Source organism: Gopherus evgoodei, chromosome 16 (genome assembly GCF_007399415.2).
Source record: "Gopherus evgoodei ecotype Sinaloan lineage chromosome 16, rGopEvg1_v1.p, whole genome shotgun sequence".
In the NCBI taxonomy this organism is placed as follows: domain Eukaryota; kingdom Metazoa; phylum Chordata; order Testudines; family Testudinidae; genus Gopherus; species Gopherus evgoodei.
In genome coordinates this window covers 8,526,116-8,548,004 of record NC_044337.1, presented here as the reverse complement: position 1 = coordinate 8,548,004, position 21,889 = coordinate 8,526,116, and the positions used below count along the sequence as shown (strand labels likewise).

General features: G+C 48.0%; 1 protein-coding gene across 2 annotated transcripts in view; it reads left to right on the top strand.

Moving 5' to 3' along the window:
* WHRN (whirlin) overlaps nucleotides 1-21,889 on the top strand; it is a 103,949-nt gene that overhangs the window by 48,824 nt on the left and 33,236 nt on the right. For both annotated transcript variants that reach the window (XM_030536032.1, XM_030536031.1), the window contains exons 4-5: nucleotides 16,175-16,377; nucleotides 16,722-16,758. In XM_030536032.1, the coding sequence (XP_030391892.1) occupies nucleotides 16,175-16,377; nucleotides 16,722-16,758 (240 nt within the window). The remainder of the gene's footprint in view (nucleotides 1-16,174; nucleotides 16,378-16,721; nucleotides 16,759-21,889) is intronic.

The following is a 21,889-nucleotide window of genomic DNA, read 5'->3' as shown; positions in this document are numbered from 1 at the left end:
GGCCTCTGGCTTGTTGTTATCCACATAGGATGATACTTAGGGCTGGTGAGGGGGTTACAGCGCTGCAACTTAGGAGGTGTACACATCTGCAGGGCATCACCAGCGCTGCAACTCCCTGTTTGCAGCGCTGGCCGTACTCCCGTTTTGTCTCGGGTGTAGAGGATCCAGCGCTGGTAATCAAGTGTAGACACTTACCAGCGCTTTTCTTGACCTCCGTGGAATAAGCAGGTATCCCAGCATACCTGAGGAAGCCTCTCTGGTAATCAAGCAGGTCTCCTTCCCCGCGGTTTGCTCCGGTGTTCTCCGAATCCGCCCCCCCCAAGCGGGTCTCCTTCCCCGCGGTTTGCAGGGGGGTTCGGGGAACGCGAGAGCAAACCGGGGAAGGAGACCTGCTTCCCCGCGGTTTGCTCTCGCGTTCCCCGAACCTCCGTGCAAGCAGGTCTCCTTCCCCGGTTTGCTCTCACGTTCCCCGAACCCCCGAGCAAGCAGGTTTCCTTCCCCGCGGTTTGCAGGGGGGTTCGGGGAACGCGAGAGCAAACCGCGGGGAAGGAAACCTGCTTGCTCGGGGGTTCGGGGAACGCGAGAGCAAACCGCAGGGAAGCAGGTCTCCTTCCCCAGTTTGCTCTCGCGTTCCCCGAACCCCCCTTGAAGCCGCCCAACAGCACTGCAGTGTGGCCACATCTAACACCACTTGCAGCGCTGGTTGCTGTAAGTGTGGCCACTCTGCAGCGCTGGCCCTGTACAGCTGTACTAATACAGCTGTAACAACCAGCGCTGCAAAATTGTAGATGTAGACATACCCTTAGACTAAAGAATGCACATGCACACTCCCTAAGCTAACACAGGCAGAGGCACAGAGAGACATGATTCTAAGATGTGGAAAGAAACTGAAGTTAAGCAAGTTCTTCCAAGTAACGGGTTATACCAGGCAAATAGAAAGACTTCCATTCCCTAGGGGCATGATCCAACATCTGCTGGAGCTAATGGAAAGACTCCTATTGACGTCAATTGGCATTAGATAAGGTCCTAAATTACAGGATATCTCTATGCATATTAAACTATGTTGTCTGCCCTCAGCTATATTTAATATGGTGAATGATAATTTTATAAGTGGATCATTAACTCCAGTCCTATTAAGTGTTCACCGAAGAAGTCAGCAAGTATCAGGCATCTAAAGGATGGCCTTATGGTTAAGGTACAAGACTGGGATTCAGGGGGTGTGGATTTCATTCCTAGCTTTGCCCCAGGTTCCCTGTGCGACCTGGGACAAGTCACTTACAGACCAACAGTATTTGGTGAAAAGCAGCCAATGGAGACAATAAACAAATGAGGAGAGCACAAAGAGGGGTTTAAATGTGTAAATTTCAGCTCCCATGGCCGGATTTTTCAAAGGAGCTGAACGCTGCCTGAGCCGCCAAGAGACCCAGTGGGCATTGTGCTTTCTTAGTCTTGAAAGCATCATCCTTAGCCTCTCTGTGCTTCAGGTACCCCCAAAGCCCAATAGTACGCACTCACAGGGGCAAAGGGTTTGTTAAGGGCTTCCTAATCCTTACATGGACAATGCAAAGCATTCGGTGAAAGCCCACTCCCAGCTAATTAAAATCCTACTGCAATTCAGAAGTACTAGCCTCAGAACATTAGAACACCCGAGCCGTGAAACAGAGAGCTCTTCAGCTGTCAAGAAAACAGCCTTGATTGTTATAAATGGTCAACATTGAAATATTTATACCCAAGGTCATGTTTTGTTTATCTTGTCATGAAATTTTTGACACATTTTTCTGAACCTGCCTCAATAAGTTTCTTTAATGAAAAATCCAGGATAATGGTTAACCCTATCTGATGGGTTGGATCACAGAACCCCCCTTGGGAGCTGCCACCTGATGTGCCAAGATTACCTCTGCCCGTGCTTTCCCTGCCAGCTCAGGGCCCCAGCACCCTGTCTTGCTGAGCCAGACACTCCCGTCTGCTCCAACACAGACCCAGGGTCTGAATTACCTGCCCCAAAGCTGCAGGTTTACCTGAAAGCAGCGTACAGAAGTGTTCTTGTCTTTAACAGGCAGATGCCCAACTCCCAATGGGGTCTAAACTCAAATAAATCCGTTTTACCCTGTATAAAGCCTATGCAGGGTAAACTCATAAATTGTTTGCCCTCTATAACACTGATAGAGAGATGTGCACAGCTGTTTGCCCTCCCAGGTATTAACACATACTCTGAGGTAATTAATGAGTAAAAAGTGATTGTATTAAATACAGAAAGTAGGATTTAAGTGGTTCCAAGTAGTAACAGAAAGAACAAAGTCAGTCACCAAGAAAAATAAAATAAAACACGCAAATCTTTGTTTAATCAAACAGTATACAGATAATCTCACCTCAGAGATGCTTCAGTAAGTTTTTTCCTCAGACTGGACACCTTCCAGGCCTGAGCACAATTCTTTTCCCTGGTACAGCTCTTGTTCCAGCTCAGGTGGTAGCTAGAGGATTCCTCATGATGGTGCCTCTCCCCTCTTTGTTCTGTTCCACCCCTTTATGTATCTTTTGCATACGGCAGGAATCCTTTATCCCTCTTTGGATTCCCACCCCCTTCTTCTCAATGAAGGCACCAGGTTAAAGATGGATTCCAGTTCAGGTGACATGATCACATGTCACTGTAAGATTTCAAGCCTTCATTCCTCCCAGCCTGACTCACAGGAAGGCCTGCCTGCAAACAGCCATCTGCAGTCAATTGTCCTGGCTGATGGGAGCCATCAAGATTCCAAACCACCATTAATGTCCCACACTTTGCATAATTACAATAGGCCCTCAGAGTAATATTTCATATTTCTAGTTTCAGATACAAGAATGATACGTTTATACAAATAGGATGACCACACCCAGTAGATTATAAGCTTTGTAATGATACTTTACAAGAGACCTCTTGCATGAAGTATATTCCAGTTACATTAAATTCACTCATTAGCATATTTTTATAAAATCATATAGACTGAAATGTCACAGCCTAACTCTGAGAATCCCTGTAAATAATTCCTTTCCCATCCAGGTAGACTGCCCTTCCTTAGTTATTCCTTTGCCTCGCTAGACCGCGTTAGCTCTCCGAATCTTACTTCATAAATCAGTCCCTCCAGCCCCCGGTCACTTTTCCTGCTTTCTGAACTCCGGTCACCTGCTGGTAATGTGGCACCCAGCAGAGACCGTAGTATTCCAGGTGTGATTGGTCAGCAGCTGCATATAGAGGCTAATCACAGCTCAGTGAAGTGAATGGAAAGTTCCTCACTGCATCAGGCCCATAGAGAGGGGCCATGACCTCCCTGCTGTGCCATGTGATGCCTTTGCATGTGCCAGATAACACATGCATTGATCTCATTTGCTATCCGCCATCACTCTAGGTCTGTTCAATATTCCTGCCTCCCACTGGACATCTCCTTATGTATTAGATCACATTCTTCCAAGTTGATTCTTTTTTCTTTTTTTTCTTTTCTGACCATGTTTTGAATCTCTCTAGGTCTTTTTATTAGTTCTCTATCCTGGCTGGGGTTTGCAACCCCTTCTAGTTTAGTAGATATTAATGTCATTTCACCTTCATCTTTTGGTATATTAATGATGTTAAATGAGGACAGTCCTAGCACTAACTCCTGTAGCATCCCATTAGCCACCTTGCTCCAAGATCAATTAAATGCTAATTAGCATTACCTTTCCGTTTCAAGGCTTTTCGCTCGTGTTCAGTCCTCCCCAAGCCAGTTTGAATTAATTTTGCAATGTGCAGTGTCCAATTCTTTACTGAAATCCATCTATATTCCATCCACTGCACCTCCCTTCATCTAGTCCAGGGGTAGGCAACCTATGGCACACGTGCCGAAGTCAGCACATGAGCTGATTTTCAGTGGCACTCACACTGCCCAGATCCTGGCCACAATTTGGGGGGGGGCTCTGCATTTTAATTTAATTTTAAATGAAGTTTCTTAAACATTTTTAAAAACTTATTTATTTTACATCCAACAATAGTTTAGTTATATATTATAGACTTATCGAAAGAGACCGTCTAAAAACGTTAAAATGTATAACTGGCACACGAAACCTTAAATCAGGAGTGAATAAATGAAGACTCGGCACAGCACTTCTGAAAGGTTGCTGACCCCTGATCTAGTCATCTTGCAGTTCTCTCCAAACAAGCCACCAAGATTGTCCAGCCAGATTTGCTCTTTATAAACTCACCTTGCTGGTTCCATTGCCCTCTATGGATAGTGTTCAGCACCAATATTTTGGGGGCAGATTTTCAAAAGTGCTCAGCTCCTAGCAGTTCCCATTGTTGACACCCAGTGTGATGAGCACCTTGGAAAATCTGTCCAACAATGTCCAGCGCAGTGATTTTTCTCTCTGAATACTTCTCTTATTCTGCCTTTATTCCCCTTACTGGAGCTAGAGCTACAGCACAGTTATTGCCAGGATCAACTTCAAAAAACCAAACCAAACCTGGCACTGCATTTTCTCTTCACTAGTCATTAGCTGTCCTTGGTTTATGAAAAATGGTTATTGGTGTTAATTAGTAAAATCCCTGGCAAGAATGTGTATAACGTGGGCTGAGTGATTTGTGTATGCCCAGTTTTTCTAAGAATTCCATCATTTGCTTTTCATCAGTAACTATTGTACAGGCTCTATAACTGATAGATGTATTTTGCCTGTAGTTTCTCCTCTCTTATTATTATTCCAGTAGCACTTACAGGCCCTAATGGAGATTGGGGCCTCATGATGGTAGGCACTATGCAAAACACATAGTAAGAAACAGTTTCTGCCCTGAATATTTTATAAGCTAAATAGCCAAAGGGCAAGCAGGAGGTGAAACAGGTTGCTGATAGATGACATGACCTGTCAAAGATTACACAGCACGTCAGGGGCAGAGACCACAAGAGTCTAGGTCTTCTGAGTCCAAATTAGTGTCCTTTCTGCTGGACCACACACAAAACAGCACCAGAAACTGCTGGCTAAGACAGTCTTCTCCTGTCACCCTAAGGCACTGTTATAACAGCACAAACTGATTGTGCTGCACCCCACCACGGGCATCTACTCCGGCACCTGTAATGCCAGATCTAATCATGGCACTGGGTCTCCTTCATTTCCTTTGTCTGCTCCCCTCCCTAGACTCCTTATTATGAAAAGGGCTTGCTGGTGTTTTGAACCTCTATGAAATAGTTATGACGGCTCATTAAAACTGCATGTCTGTCTTGTACAAGAAAAAATGAAAACTTAATACTTGATATGAAAAACTATTAAAGATTCATAATTGCAATGAAACTCCTCGATAGAACTTGAATTTTCACCATTTTAATACTGCAGTGCCATAGACACTCTTTATTTTAGCAGCAAAACTCCATTCCAGTATGGATTCCTAAGTGCATTAAAGGGGGGCCCAGGAGATGATGCTCATTGCACATTTAATTCAAGGCTTCTTCACCCCGACGTCTTACCCGGTTAGGCTGTTGTGTAATTTACCCTAGTTGTTTCTATGGTGGTTAGGAATTTTCTGAACGCTGGTTTAAAGCCAGTGGTGTGTGAAGGGAATTTGTGCTGATTTGTGAATTCTGCTCTCTGAGAACATCAAAACCCATGACATCTGTGAGTTAAACTCACTCTAACAAAGTAGCAGGGCTGCCAATTTTGCTGTCTGTCTTACCCCGTCTGCAGCTCTTTCTCCAGTTTGCCTGGTTTCTGTATCTCACCAGCTTAGACACATTCAGCTTGATCTGTTTCCAGAGCCAGTGTAGAAACTCAGCGCCTGATCCTGGAGCACCTTTCACTGGGGAAAACTGAGGATGGAACAGAGCAAGTTTGAGCAGGGTGAATGATTGTTATGAGCCTCTTGCTCCAAACCCTGTGCTGGTGTTCTCAGGCGAGGCAGCAAGAAGCCATGCAGAAATGTGGGGAACTAGGATTCCAGGCCACCAGTCACCATCTCCGTTTTGTATCACTGCCTTTCAGAGGCTTTGTTTCAACTATTAGCTTTCTTCTTCCCCTGGTACTGCCAGCACCGATGTCCTAGTGGGCTCAGCTCAGTGACAAAGGGTACTGGGAGGTAGGAAACCTGAGTTCTGTTTCAGACTCCTCATAGACTTAAGGTCTGAAGGGACCATTATATCATCTAGTCTGATGTCCTGCACAATGCAGGCCACAGAATCTCATGCACCCACTCCTGTATCAAACCCCTAACCTATGTCTGAGTTATTGAAGTCCTCAAATCATGGCTTAAAGACCTCCAGGTGCAGAGAATCTTCCAGCAAGTGACCCATGTCCCACTCCTGGTGTGGTCTGGAGTGAGTCTCTGGCCTCATCTGCACCAGTCCTTTCTTCCGAGCAGCTCCATAGCTGGTGGGGCTGCTACCACACAGGGCATCAGCTGCTACTGGTGTTTTACCACCATCCTGTTAGCCAGTATTATAAAATGAACCAGGATGCTTATGCTGAGCTAGAAACCAAACTCCGTGCATGCTTTTCCATTTCTGTTAAGCTTTATTGTGGAAATTTACCAAGGAGTTAAGTTGTTCAAGGCTGGGGGTTTTTGTCCGTGCCTGTGGGATCCTCTCCTGAGCATTATATATGAATGTTGCTAGGCACTGGAGTACAAAACAGTAGTTCACATTATGGGTCTAATACTATTTGTACTTTACAGTCTACTGGCACCCGGAATGGTATTGTATGGAACGCAGAGGCGAAAAAGGGAGTGAGATATATTAATCTCTTGCTTGTCGTAAACACAGCACCCTATACAAATAACTCAAATGAAGCTCATCCTCTGGAGCAGACACAGATTGAAAACTGCTTTCCGAGGCTGGGGAAAATATTAACTCTTTCTCTGGTCAGTAAAGCAGATTGATCTTAGCTTATCTGACATTTCGTTAATCAGTAAGCTAACCCTAACCATCCTCTCCACAGCCATGAACTCAATGATGGGAGATTCTTGCTGCCTGGGGTTAATAATGATGCTTCTTGTCAAAGCACTTTGAGCTCCTTCCAGGCAAGATGCAGGAGGAGGTGGTATTCAAAAGAAGGGAATGATCCAGCCAAGAGGAGCAGCTGCATTGGTCTTTGCTGACTAAGCCCTTGTTGTGGGTGCTGTTACAGTCTGACTCTTAATGGCTGGAAAATGCCATTTTTACATGGGCTGCGTGAATGAGGTTTGGGTTACTGCACCGGACCTGTTTGCTAGAGAGAGACAATTGTCAGATGCCCTCTGCTGCAATGGCACATGATAGGGTGGTTTTGCAGAGATGGGAGAGGCAGAATCTGTCTCCAACACACACCTACCATTATATAGAATTCAGGAAACATTGGGCCTGATTCTCAGCTCATGCTGGCGTTACCCCAGTTTAACTCTGACTCCAGGAGAGTTGCACGTAGGAAGAGACTGGGGCTCTATATCTGTAGCAGGCACTGGACACTTATGGAGTAACCAGCTCACAAGGAAAGTTTCTGCCTTACCCCCATCAGACACTGGTTTGTTCATGACCTGAAGCATGAGGGCTTATATCCCTTACAGATTTTGTTTTATTCCAGTTTTAACTATAGAAGGGGAGGCACTGTTGTCTACTGGTTAGAGCCCTGGCCTGGGAATTGGGAGACATGAGTTCTATTCCTGGCTCTGACACTGGCCTACTGGGTGACCTTGGGAAATTACTTCACTTCCCTGTGCCTCAGTTTCCCATCTATAAAGTGAGGATAATGATTCTGACCTTTGTAAAGCGCTTGGAGATCTACTCATGAAAAACTCAGGGATTTATTTTATATGGCTATAAAATAATTTATATCTACAGATCTCAATGCACTTTACCAAGGAGGTCAGTATCTTTATCCTCATTTTACAGAGGAGAAAACTGAGGCATAGAGGTGAGGTGACTTGTTCAAGGTCACCCAGTAGGCTAAGTGCAGAGCACAGAATATAACGTTACAGTACTGTGCCTTTAGCTCTTATAAATGCCTTTTTTAGCCTCTGTGCTAACTTGCAGCACAGAGTTCCACAGATCGTGCACGGAGTCCCAGTTGGGTTCCTCTGATCAGTTTAGAATGTGCTGCCTTTCCATTTAATTGAATGCCCTTTGTTCTCTTCTTATGACAGAGGGTAAGTGAGAAGCACCTGACTCATCTTCTCAATCTCATTCAGTATTTTGGATACTTCTGCCACCTCCCCTCTCCTATGTCTGCTCTCTAAATGTGACAGTCCTAACCTTTTTCATCTGTCCTTTCCTGGAAGCCTTTCTGTGATGCTAATCCTCTTTGTTGCCCTCCTCTGGAACGTTTTCTATTTCTGCTGGTGTCCCTTCTGAGATGAGAGTGACCACAGTTGAAGGTGTGCTCAGGGTGAGGGCATAGAATTGATCCGTAGAATCATAGAATCATAGAATATCAGGGTTCGAAGGGACCTCAGGAGGTATCTAGTCCAACCCCCTGCTCAAAGCAGGACCAATTCCCAACTAAATCATCCCAGCCAGGGCTTTGTCAAGCCTGACCTTAAAAACCTCTAAGGAAGGAGATTCCACCACCTCCCTAGGTAACCCATTCCAGTGCTTCACCACCCTCCTAGTGAAAAAGTTTTTCCTAATATCCAACCTGTAGAACAGTTTGGGAGGTATTCTGTATGGTTGGCTTTACACAAAATCTTGTTCCCTTTTTTTTTGACCACCGCTGCATATTGAGCAGATGTTTGTTGAATTGTCCACCACGCTGCCTAGGTTATCTTCCTGACCATCAATGTGCATGTGTTGTTCCTTCCGATGTTTGTGACTGTACACCACTCTACAAATAATGTTAGCTGCATTGTGTTGCCCAGTCAGTCCCCCAACTTTGTTAGTCCTTCTTGTTGTCTTTGAGTCTGAATAATTTTGTCATCCACAAATCTTGCTTCTCCTCAGGTTCCTCTTCACATGATGCAGGTTTCATTTCCTGATGCTTTTATGTTTAATTCTCCATTGCAACCACCTCGTTATGTGCATGTACTAATATCGATATGATTTCCATGTCACTTTTGGAGATCTCAAGGGCAGAGAGCAAGTCATTAGTTAGAACTCTCCTTTGTGGGATGGGGATTTCATGCCAGAGGAACCCAGAGCACTTTGTAAATTATACACGGGTCAGTTCACCTACCACGGACATCCAGCCGTGTCTGGGGTGGAACAGCACTTCCATATGGATCAGAGCAATGCTATGGAAGCACAACCAGGGTGGAGCTTCAGTGCAACAGAGAGACAAGCCAGAAGGGTCCACCAGCCCTTTATTTCAGTTTTACTGCTTCTGCATCTACCACACCCAGATCCAGCCCTTTGCACTTCCTAGTATGATCCATTACCAAATCTCTTAAAAGTATGGTCCAGTGGTTCTCAAACTTTTGTACTGGTGACCCCTTTCACACAGCAAGCCTCTGAGTATGACCACCCACACTAAATCACTTTTTTATACATTTAACACCATTCTAAAGCTGGAGGCAAAGCAGGGTTTGGGGTGGAGGCTGACAGCTCACGACCCCCCACGTAATAACCTCTCGACCCTCTGAGAGGTCCCAACCCCCAGTTTGAGAACCCCTAGTATAGTCCATTATACGTAGCGAATTTGGGATAGGGAGAGGTACGAGCTAATCCTCTGGCCCTCTAGCACGTTTCTCTGTGTGAAACATGTGCGCCTCACCTGGGAGCAGCGTTGGGAAGGAAAGTGGGCTGAGCTCGTGAGCCAGACCCTAGAACCCAGCTAACCGAGGAGTCTCCTCTGTCCCGCTGCCATTCAAATCCATTTTGTGGAATTTCTCAATAGCCAGCACCAGGAGGGGAAAACAGTCACAGCAGCTGGCTGGCATTAGGCAGTGCAATTAAAGGAGCCGTGTGCATCTTTAGGGGCTCAGCAGGAGATTATGGCACCAGGATGACAAAAGCAGACAAGAGCAAGTGTCTCTGTTGCCAGTGTGCACTGTGACCAGATTATCTAACCCCTTCAGAGCACAACCAGCCCCCTCAGACGCTTCATGGCAGGCTGAAATCTTCATGTTTGGAGAGTAGAGACTGGCCTTGATCCACTGTTGCCCAATGAGAGACCTTTCAAGGTCAAGACTGCAATATTTTCTGGTGCCACGTGGCGTATGGTAATTGGCAGCTCCCCGCCTGCCTGACATACACAGTAATAAATGCAATAATAATGGGTAGCATATTTTCTTGGTGGACTTCACCAAGTTGCATGAACATTGTTCTGAAGAGAGGCCAGGCCGGTGGTTAGGATGCTAGTCGCAGGCTTGGCAAACCCCGAGTTTAATTCTTGGGCAAGGCACTTAGTCTCTCTGTGTCTCAGCCCCACATCATTTAAAGGAGGGTGCTGGCGCTGTCATACCTCAAGGGTTGGGTGAGGCTCAGATCACAGTGGCAGCGTAAGCCGACTGATCATTGTCCCCACACCCCGTGGCACAGATGTTAAATGACTTTTGCAAGCTAGTCAGTGTCAGAAAAAGAACCTAGGTCTCCTGATGCTTCATCCTTGACACACACAGCCAAATTCTGCTCCCTGTCACATTGAAATCAATGGAATTACAGCAGTAAAACTCTTGGGCGGCGTGTGAACCCCCTGTTCGGGGAGGCTAGCCCCCATCCCGCCTGTTCCACCCAAGGCTCTGCCCCTCTCTTGCAGGCTGGACTGCCAGCACAGCCCCAAACCCGTCTGGCACCTGGAGCAGTCCCGAACCCTGTCCAGACAGCCGGCGCCTGGAGCAGCCCTGAATCCTGGCTGGCCCCACAGCGCGCGGAGGACCCCAAGACCCGGTCAGCCAGCTCTGAGCCCTGCCATGGTGGGCAGAATGAGCCGCATTGGAATTGATTTTTCATTTTATTATATTTCTTATATTTAGCTTCAGCTCCCCTCCAAACAGGGAGTTACTGAAGGTAACGGCGTGTTCCACTGAAATCAAAGCCTAAAGACAACAGCTTTGTCAGAACAAAGGTCTAAACAGAAGGCTGGGGGTAAGCAGATATGAAAGAGCTGTTTCAAAGAAGCCACTTATCAGAAAATTAGGGGATTGTGATACAGAGTGGAGGGAGGAGGTGATTTTGATACACTGGAAGCCAAAAAAAAAAGGCCAAAACAATGGTGCATATGAAGCAATGTGGAGCAGCCCGAGGAAGTCTCCAATTACAGTGGAAATTTGGGCTATGGAATGAAATGACAGATGATCTTAATTAAAGGACAAGGAGGACTAAGAGGCAGAAGAAAAATAAAGTCTAGTCCCTGTCCTCAACCCTGAAGCTGGCCTGGGTTTGGAAGCAGGAGTGAGATACTGTGGCATTAACCCCAGATGCTGCAGTGGGGGATTGGAGTCTCATAACATTGGCAGGTGCTTTATGGCCAGTCGACTGCATGCAAGTGAGCAGGGACAGAGATTGAAAAGATGTCCGCTCTCGGCATTCTGCTCAGGAGGACTCCCAGTGGGTGGAGAAGACCTCTGTCGAGTTTTGCGTAGTTTAGAGTGATTTTTAACCAACGCGGATTTCGGAGCACCGCACATTAATAAATGGAGTGGGGAGATTGGTCTGGATTGGAACCCTGGATACAAGCTCCTTCAATGTTCACAGGTTGGCCCGTTTTGGCAAATTGTATTATTGCCGAGTGCTAACGTAAAGCCGCAAAGATATAGCAAAACTCCACACGGAAGTAGTAAGTTCACAGTGACTGTGCTGAACTGACTAATGTGTCCCCATTGCCTTTTACTGCATAGAATCCGCACTGCTCCACTATGTGCCATATATGTTATATGGCTAACAGCTGATGCGGAGTCTCCCTTAGCTCAGCTGGTAGACACTGTGCTTTTACAGCAGGTTCAGGATCTGAGTTCTGTCCCTGCTGTTGCCAGGATGTTCCAAGTGGCCCTGATAGACAGGCTAGTGAGAAGTTTGAAGTGGCCAGTTGTTCGCTCTGCAGGTGACTCCCCATTAGATTTTCAAAACAGGGAATGTGAGCGAGGTGCCTGCCACACCCTTGTTTGCTGAGAGCTGAGCCCTGTCATGCCAAGAGATGAACGCCTTGCTGCAGATAAAACTCTCAGCTGCACTGTAAAATGATTTATCCATGTGACACCCCAGGCAGCCACCATCTGGCCCGAGCCAGAAAGATGATAAATTGCTTTCCCCTACGACAGTGTGATGAAGCACCAAGAAGCCAGCCCATGGGAGGTAGCAACACTTCTTGCTCTGAGTGCAAGAAGTGCAAATGGATTAACAGAGCAGAGTTGTTAAAAACAGTGCAATGTATCATGCAGAATGTGCACCCCACCCCTGGAGCGAATTGCCCAGAGCCAAGGAGCAGGGTTTGCAGCTCAAAACGGAACCACGCCCAGATTTCATCCGGACTTGGAAGGGTGAACGGCTGACCTGGCACTGATCAGGGGAGTGGAGTGTTTTCCCAGCTCCTGACTTGGTTTGTCAGCGACTTGTGGGGGCTGGGAAGTCAGCTGGGGGTTTAGGAGTGATTACAGAATAAAAGAACAGCGTTAATCCAGCCAGTGAACCTAGGGCCAGATCCTGCTGGCTTGAATGAGATGAGGCTCAGCCCTGGTCTACATTGCGAGTTTAGTTCGAATTTAGCAGCTTTAGAACAATTTAATCCTGCACCCGTTCACACAATGAAGCCATTTTTGTTAACTTAAAAGGCTCTTAAAATCGATTTCTGTACTCCTCCCCAACCAGGGGATTAGAGCTGAAATCGACCCTGCTGGGTCAAATTTGGGGTAGTGTGGATGCAATTTGACTGTATTGGCCTTTGAGAGCTGTCCCAGAGTGTTCCATTGTGACCACTCTGGACGGCATCGTCAACTCATCAGCACAGGTGACTATGGAGTCCCAGAATCGCAAAAGAGCTCCAGCATGGACCAAACGGGAGGTACTGCATCTGATCGCTGTATGGGAAGACAAATCCATGCTATCTGAACTCTGTTCCAAAAGACAAAATGCCGGAAAATTTGAAAAAACCTCCAAAGGCAAGAAGGACAGAGGTTATAACAGGGACCCGCAGTGGTGTCGCGTGAAAGTTAAGCAGCTCACGCAAGCCTACCAAAGAACCAGAGAGGCAAACGCCCACTCCGGGTCAGAGCCCCAGACATGCCACTTCTATGATGAGCTGCATGCCATTCTAGGGGGTGCCCCTACAACTACCCCACCCGTGTGCTTCCCTCCACACGCACCCCTCCCGGACTACCTTGGCAGTTATTCCCCCATTTGTTTGACAAATTAATAAAGAATGCATGAATTTGAAACAACAATGACTTTATTGCCTCTGCAAGTGGATATCAAAGTGGGGAGGGGAGGGCGGTTGGCTTACAGGGAAGTAGAGTGAACCAAGGGGGAGGGTTTTCATCAAGGAGAAACAAACAGAACTTTCACACTGTAGCCTGGCCAGTCATGAAACTGGTTTTCAAAGCTTCTCTGATGCACAGCGCGCCCTTCTGTGCTCTTCTAACTGCCCTGGTGTCTGGCTGCACATAATCAGCGGCCAGGTGATATGCCTCACCCTCCCACCCCACCATAAACGTCTCCCCCTTACTCTCACAGATATTGTGGAGCACACAGCAAACAGTAATAACGATAGGAATATTGGTTTTGCTGAGGTCTAACCAAGTCAGTAAACAGCACCAGCGAGCTTTTAAACGTCCAAAGGCACATTCTGCCACCATTATGCACTTGCTCAGCCTATAGTTTAACTTTTGCTTACTACTGTCCAGGCTTCATGAACCATGGGAGCAAGGGGTAGACTGGGGTAGTCGCGACCACGCAGTACTGCCGACTGGGAGAGCAGCCTGAGGCAGAAGCCTCCAGCTGGCATGAAATTCCAGGCAGGACTGAATCTCCATTAGATGAAACTTAAAGAAGAGAATGACCTGGAGTCATTCCCCTTTTTGTCCAGGAGCCCCCGGCCGACCTCACCGAGGCCAGTCAGGAGCACCCATGTCTGCCCAGGCGCCCCCAACCAACCTAACCGAGGTCGGCCGGGAGCACCCATGGGACAACGACGACAGTTAACAGCCGTATTGCACTGTCTGCCGTCCTCAAGGCAAGGGAAGGGGATGCTGCTGTGTAGCACTCAGCACCGCATCTGCCAGCAGCACCCAGGAGACATACGGTGACAGTGAGCACCATGCTTGCTGTGGTATGTCGTCTGCACGGGTAACTCAGGAAAAAAGGCGAGAAACAATTTTTTGCTGTTGCTTTCACGAAGGGAGGGAGGGAGGGGGGCCTGACGACATGTACCCAGAACCACCCACGACAACGTTTTTGCCCCATCAGGCATTGGGAGCTTAACCCAGAATTCCAATGGGCAGAGGAGAGTGCGGGAGCTGTGGGATAGCTACCACAGTGCACTGCTCCAAAGGTCGACACTAGCCTCAGCACTGTGGACACACTCTGCCAACTTAATGCGACTTAGTGGGGACACACACAATCAACTGTATCAAATCGATTTCTAAAAAATCAACTTCTATTAAATTGACCTAATTTCATAGTGTGGACATTCCCTTAGACTCCCAGGGACAGGGTGGTAATAAAACAGGTGATTTCCCCCAGGGAGCACAAAGAGAAGAGGTTGCAAAGTGTGTTAGCTCATGTCAGGTCCCAGATAGAGAAGCCATCAGCAGCGACACAGATTGGTTACTGGAGGAATCAATGCAGCCCCACTGGAGCTCCAAAGCCTTGTCTATTGGATGACAAATACAGCTAATCAGGGACCATCCGACTGATTTCTGCATCCGGCTGAGGACAGCTTTGTGATACTGAGATGCCAGCCAGAGGAGAAACTCTGCTAGCTCAGCTTCTTGCCAGAGGGGAGGAACTGCAAGAGAATTTGAGGGCAAACTTGGAGCTAGAGTAAATGCAGAGGTTGAACTCAGTGACAGAGGGATTAGTGGCAGGTCACAGCAGGATAATGGGGGAAGGCCGCAGCAGCCAGCAGAGGGGTGGCCAGGGGGAAATACTAAGTCCATGAAAAATACTAAACTGTGTTCCATTTAAAAAATAAAACAGCCAGTCAGTATTTGCCCCAAAGCAACATTCATCCCTCACTTCTGTGCCCAGTGGGCAACTGGATAGTGATTGCTCATCACGCACGGTTGGGACCAGCTTTTCAGAAGAGCTCCACTCCTGTTTAGAGTACATCTACACTGGAGTTAAAAACCCATGGCTGGCTTGTGCCAGCTGACTCAGGCCCATGGGACTCCAGCTGTGGGGCTATTTCATTGCAGTGTAGATATTCAGGCTTGGCTCTAGGACCCTGTGAGGTGGGAGTGGCCCTGAGCCTGTGCTGCAGCCCAAGGCTAAATATCTGCAATAAAACAACCCCTTAGCCCGAGTCAGCTGGCACAGGCCAGCCGCGGGTGTCTCATTGCCGTGTAGACATATTTAGACACAGGTTTTCAAAGCACTCACCCCCCGGTGTGTGCCCCATGTGCTGAACTTTTTGGAAAACCCGGCCACTTAGTTGGTACCTATAAGAGTATGTCTACACTGCAAGGGAAGGTGTGGAGGCATACATGTATAGCATAGCTGTAGCAGCCTGGGCTGGCAACCCAAGGACATACCCAGGCTTCCCCGGACGGCTTGTACACTGGTTGTTAGCCTGTTCCACCATCTCTACACTACTGTTGTTGCCCATGCTAGCTAGATTAAAGCTAGCCCAGGTAGGGATACCCATGCTACGCTCACACCTTCACTTGCTAAAGGCAGCTGGTCCCTTTAGAATATCTTAGCCCGTGAGTGTTGGTGATTCAGCGTTGCTTAAGGTGGATGGAAATGTAACTCAGTGGTGAGCATGTGTTATGGGTGCCTCTCTATGCCTGATCCACAGAGGAGATGAGTTGTGTGATTTAGGTTAAGGTGTAGTAGCTCCCGCTTTTAGTTCTCCGGGTCCCCAGTTCAACCCCCCCAGTGAGTTGGCCAAGGTGGTGACCATTACAGGAAGGTTTTTGCAACTATATCAAGAGGAAAGGAATTGCTAGAGATGCAGTAATGCCAGGAGAGGGGCACTGCTCTGTAGGTAAGGCATGACACTAGGATATGCGGTGGATACCTGGTAACACTGGATTAGCACCAGCGGGAGGAATGCTTGGCTCTAACATGAAGAGATGGTTGGGAGATCTGCTGGGCTCACCCAGGTCACTCATTTGTCCCTGTGTCTGCAGGTGGGAGATCAGATCCTGGAGGTGAATGGCAGAAGCTTCCTCAGCATCTCCCACGACGAGGCGGTGAAGTTGCTGAAGTCGTCGCGACACCTCATCATGACTGTGAAGGACATCGGAAGGCTGCCACATGCCCGTACCACGGTGGATGAGACCCGATGGATAATGAGCTCCCAGATTGGAGAGACCCCAGTGAACACAGCAGGGTTTGTATGCGTTCAGCGCGGGATCTGTGGAACCTTGCTTTGTATGGCCTGCAAGCCAGCATCCCATGTACCCTGTACAGAGTTGCTTGGATGTCATTTTGTGAGATTAGTGGCCTGTACTCCATGCCTTGGCCTGCTATGGTCTAGATCATATCGCCCCCCGGTCTAGAAGCCATTAGTCAGGGATGTATGGCCTGCAACTTAATATTCTAGTGTTAACCTAGAACAATGGGGGAGGTGCAAAAACAGCCTTTTTAATATAGTTCATGTCTATAAGTCCCACCCTGCCAATTCAGGCTGTTCTGAGCTGGCTTGGTGCTAAAAGTTGTTCTCTCTTCTCACAGGGCAGCTGGTGATCACACAGCAGAGGCAACGGGAAAGGTAGGACTCCAGAACTGGGGAGATGAAAGGGGACACCTGAGGGGCCTCTGCAGGCTGGAATTAGGCTTTGGCCTGGGCAGGCTGGAAAGCCAGTTGTACCCCGGGAATGAGTGAACGGCAGCACAGTTTGCACAGGGAGAGGAGCACCGTCTTTGCAGAGCTGCCTCGCTCTTCTTTGGTCAGACAGTACAAATCTCACACTCTGGGAGATCAGCCCCCTTCTCCCGCAATATGAAACCAAACCCCACTTCCCCTCTCTCCCCCATGCTCCAGGAGCACTTGGAATCCGAACCTGGGTCCTGATCCAAATTTTGGCCAGATTCTGATCGCTGTTACACCAGCAGCCATGCAGAGTCCCTGCAGCCTAGCGATGGAGCCCCGGTGCAGGACATCCAAACCCAGCACCCTCTCGTTTAAGCCTGCGGAACCAAAGACCCAAACAATCCAAAGTGCTGGAAATGCAGCTCTGTGTGTTGTGGGTTGAGCGTGTTCCCAGCTTGAAGACTCTTGCTCTGGGCTAGCCCATCGCTCGGCCGCCTCGTTCCATTGCACCTCGTGCAAGTCCCCTCCTTTCAATAGCAGCCAGCTGCTCATTTCTTGTTAAGCTAGGGCCAGCCTACTGGAGCAGCAGGGACCTGGGAGGGAAGCTGCAGCTCTGTGGGGTGCAGCTGGCAGGTAATTGATGTCCTGTTGTCAGCGGTTTGTCTTGCTGAAAAACAAAAAGCTTGTAGTTGCTTTTAATTACCACAGCGGTTCTCAGCTCCCTCCCCCACCCCCTCAGACATTCCCAGCTCTCTTCCTCCTCCCTCCATTTCCTTGACCTTCTTCTCCCCCTTCTTCCACCCCCTACCCCACCAGGATGAGTATTGCCATCTGCTATGATTTATGATGCTCTGATTCTTCAATCCTTCACCTGGGCACTGCAGTTTCTGCTCTATTTCCTATCACTGGGGAAGAGGGGAAGAGGGGAAGAGATGGGATCAGCTGTGGGTTTTCATGGGGCACAGTGATTTTTATAGTGATAGGTAAGCAGTGACATTCGGTGACATGAGATGGTGGTCTTACAACAAGGCAGTGGCAGGATGCAATAGTGTGACAATGCAAAGGATTCTGGGAAAACACTGCAGTGGTCAAAGATTCTGGATTCCAACCTTCTGAGAGGTTTTGCAGGCCATAATAAAAAACAGGGTAGTAGGTATACAGATCTGTATGTGCCATCTCACAATGATCTCTGAGTTGACAGTTGGGTTGTCACTGAAGAGAACTTCCCATCAGACTCTGGTGCTAAAAGAAGATGCATCTTGCCTAGCATGCTGGCTTTTTAAATAGCTTTGATGGCCAACAGAAATAGCAACAGTCATGCAAACTAAGGTGTAATGATCATCAGATCACATGCTCCAGGCCATAAACTGATTGCTTAAGGGTGTTGGGGTTTAATTCGTCCTTTCCCTCATATGCAGCCTGGCACAATTACCCAGGGGCATTTTGTGCTGGGGCAGGGATTTCATCTTCCTCCAGCACCATCAAGTATTGGTCACCTTGGAGGTAGGATATGGGAGTGGATGGACCAAATAACTGATCCCAGATGGTAAATTCTATAGTTCCAAGAATGACAAAATAATGATATGGAGCACTTTTGTGGCACTTTGATGGAAAGTGATATTGATCTCAGAGTACCTTAATAACTCAGGCAGAGCGAGGTCCTACCGTCCCATGCAGTGCTTAGCCCTGTGTCCTGTCCAGTGGCTCTGCTCGAAAATGGGAAGAGATGGCTTGGAAATCAGAAAGTTGCAGGAAAGAAGAAGGACCTTAAGAGCCAAACATGTCTTCACCCACTCTGATAGACAAGCCAGATGTTGGTCTTCAAGAGCACGCAGATTTTTCCTGATTCATCAGTGCTCTCCAGCTGGCGTTGGTGTTTGACCCTTCTCTAGGAGAGAGGGAAGAGGTGGAAGAGGTTGATCCCCTTCCATCATGAGAACTGGCTGCTGCCCTCCCTTCCACCAGCCACCTTCTGTGATCAGGATCATTAGACCCTCTTGTCCATACAAGTGCTGCAGACACGTGGGGAGTGACTGATATCAGGACTCCAGTGAGGATGGGGGTGCTCTGAGTTTCCATCAGGCAAGACAATCCAATTGATCGCCAGATGGGTTAAAAGGTGAGGAGGTGGGAAGCCTGCTGCAGGGGAGGGCTCTGCTGCTTTGGGGGTTGCATCAAAGAAGGGACATTCAAACAGACAGAAGCTAGAAGGACGGAGCCAAACTGCGCTCTGAGGCTGTTCAGGCAGCAGTGCAAGGAGACTGGAGGCAGAAGGGAGATCAGCAAAGTTCTGCCTGACGCAGGCATGCTCCCTCCTCCATTTTGCTCTGGTTCTTTTATTGTCTCTGTCTGTCTGCCAGCTGCTGCCGTACTAATACAGTTCTCAGCCCTGGGCACGGGAGAGAACAACCACAGGAAGCAGCCCTTTGACCCATCCCATGGCATTATAGACTCATAGACTCATAGACTAATAGGTCAGAAGGGACCAATCTGATCATCTAGTCTGACCTCCTGCACAAGGCAGGCCACAGAACCCCACCCATCCAATTTTATAACAACCCCTATCCCAGGATCGAGTTATTTAAATCTTCAAAACTGGTTTGAAGACCTCAAGCTGCAGAGAAACCACCAGCAAGCGACCCGTGCCCCACGCTGCAGGGGAAGGCGAAAAACCTCCAGGGCCCCTGCCAATCCGCCCTGGAGGAAAATTCCTTCCCGACCCCAAATATGGCGATCAGCTAAACCCTGAGCATGTGGGCAAGACTCACCAGCCAGCACCCAAGAAGGAATTCTCTGCAGTAACTCAGTTCCCATGTCATCCAACATCTCCCCGCAGATCATTGAGCAGACCTATCTGGTGGTAATCCAAGATCAATTGCCCAAATTAACAATCCTATCATAACATCCCCTCCATATACTTATCGAGCTTTGTCTTAAAGCCAGGAAAGTCTTTTGCCCCGACTACTTCCCTCGGAAGGCTGTTCCAGAACTTCACTCCCCTAATGGTTAGAAACCTTCGTCTAATTTCAAGTCTAAACTTCCTAATATCCAGTTTATACCCATTCGTCCTCGTGCCTACATTAGTACTAAACTTAAATAATTCCTCTCCCTCCCTAACGTTAACCCCCCTGATATATTTATATAGAGCAAGCATATCCCCCCGCAGCCTTCTTTTGGCCAGGCTAAACAAGCCAAGCTCTTTGAATCTCCTTTCATAAGGCAGTTTTTCCATTCCTCGGATCATCCTTGTAGCCCGTCTCTGAACCTGTTCCAGTTTGAATTCATCCTTCTTGAACATGGGACACCAGAACTGCACACAGTATTCCAGATGGGGTCTCACCAACGCCTTGTATAACGGTACTAACACCTCCTTATCCTTGCAGGAAATACCCCGCCTGATGCATCCCAAAATCGCATTTGCTTTTTTAACAGCCGTATCACATTGGCGACTCATAGTCATCCTGCTATCAACCAGCACCCCAAGGTCCTTCTCCTCCTCCGTCGCTTCCAACTGATGCGCCCCCAACGTATATCCAAAATTCTTATTATTAGTTCCTAAATGCATAACCTTGCACTTTTCACTATTGTATTTCATCCTGTTCCTATTACTCCAGTTAACAAGGTGGTTCAGATCTTCCTGAATAGTATCCCTGTCCTTCTCTGTGTTAGCAATACCCCCCAACTTCGTGTCATCCGCAAACTTTATTAGCACATTCCCGCTCTTTGTGCCAAGGTCAGTAATAAAAAGGTTAAATAAGATCGGTCCCAAAACCGATCCTTGAGGGACTCCACTAGTGACCTCCTTCCAGCCTGACAATTCACCTTTCAATACGACCCTCTGGAGTCTCCCCTTTAACCAGTTCCTTATCCAACTAACAACTTTCATATTCATTCCCATCTTTTGCAATTTGACTAACAGTTCCCCGTGCGGAACCGTGTCGAACGCCTTACTGAAATCTAGGTAAATTATATCTACCGCATTTCCTTTATCTAAGTAATCCGTCACCTTCTCAAAGAAGGAGATCAGATTGGTTTGGCACGATCTACCTTTAGTAAATCCGTGTTGCAATTCGTCCCAATTACCATTGACCTCTATGTCCTTGACTACTTTCTCCCTTAAAATTTTTTCAAGACCTTGCACTGCCACCCACCCGGAAGGCTCTGTTCAGCTCACCCAGAGTCATCCTCCACTCCAGGCAAGATGAGATGGGACTCAGCTGTAATGACTCTAAACGAAATTCTTTTTATCAAGGCAGTTGGCCCTAGAGAGACCGTGGGATTCTCTCTGTCTCCTAGGCTGGTTCATCAAACCTGATGCTGCCCCAGGTCACCAAAGCCCTGGAGCGTCACAGGGGTGAGAGCAGTCACAGTCTTTCCCCTGCCTGCCAGCTCCCCTTCAGGTCTCCTTAAGACCTGGATTAAGACGACGCAGAGAGGACTGCTGACTACATATAATCGGTGGCTGATGAGTTTGAAGGTCTGTTTAGCAGCAGTGGGTGTGAAGAATGGAAAGCTGCCTCCCACGAATGATCATTGGGAGGGCTACATTTAGATGACTCTCACCCACCTAAGTAACCCCGGCAAGTCCCTAGAGAGTGGAGATGCTCTTCAATCTGATTCTGCCCAAGAGAACTTTGCATTCAACTGGGGCGCAGAGCTGCAGTGGTAGGAGGTGAGTTCCCTCCTGCAAGCGAGTGGTGGTGCGCTGCTGGCCCTCCCAGGGCTGTTCCTCATGGCAGCTTTACTGAGCTGCACCCCAGAGGTGGAGCAAAATCGAAGCCACATCCACAGGAGAGAGATCCGGGAACCCAGAAGTGGCGCTGTGCCTGGGAGGAGAAGCTGGCCGGGGGGGGGGGGGTAATTATGAACTCAGAGCACAGGGAAAACAGCAGGGTCAGACTGTGATTAATGAGTTCTAATAGATCACACTGCCTTCTTAATGAGAATAGTTACACACTGAAAAAAGGACAGAGCAGAACCGGTATTGGTGTCTTCCCAGCAGTGGCTTGTCACTGCCAGCCGGAAACTCTGAAACATCCTGGGCACCAGTGTAATCTTCCACCTGGCTATGCCTGTGCCGGACCAGCTG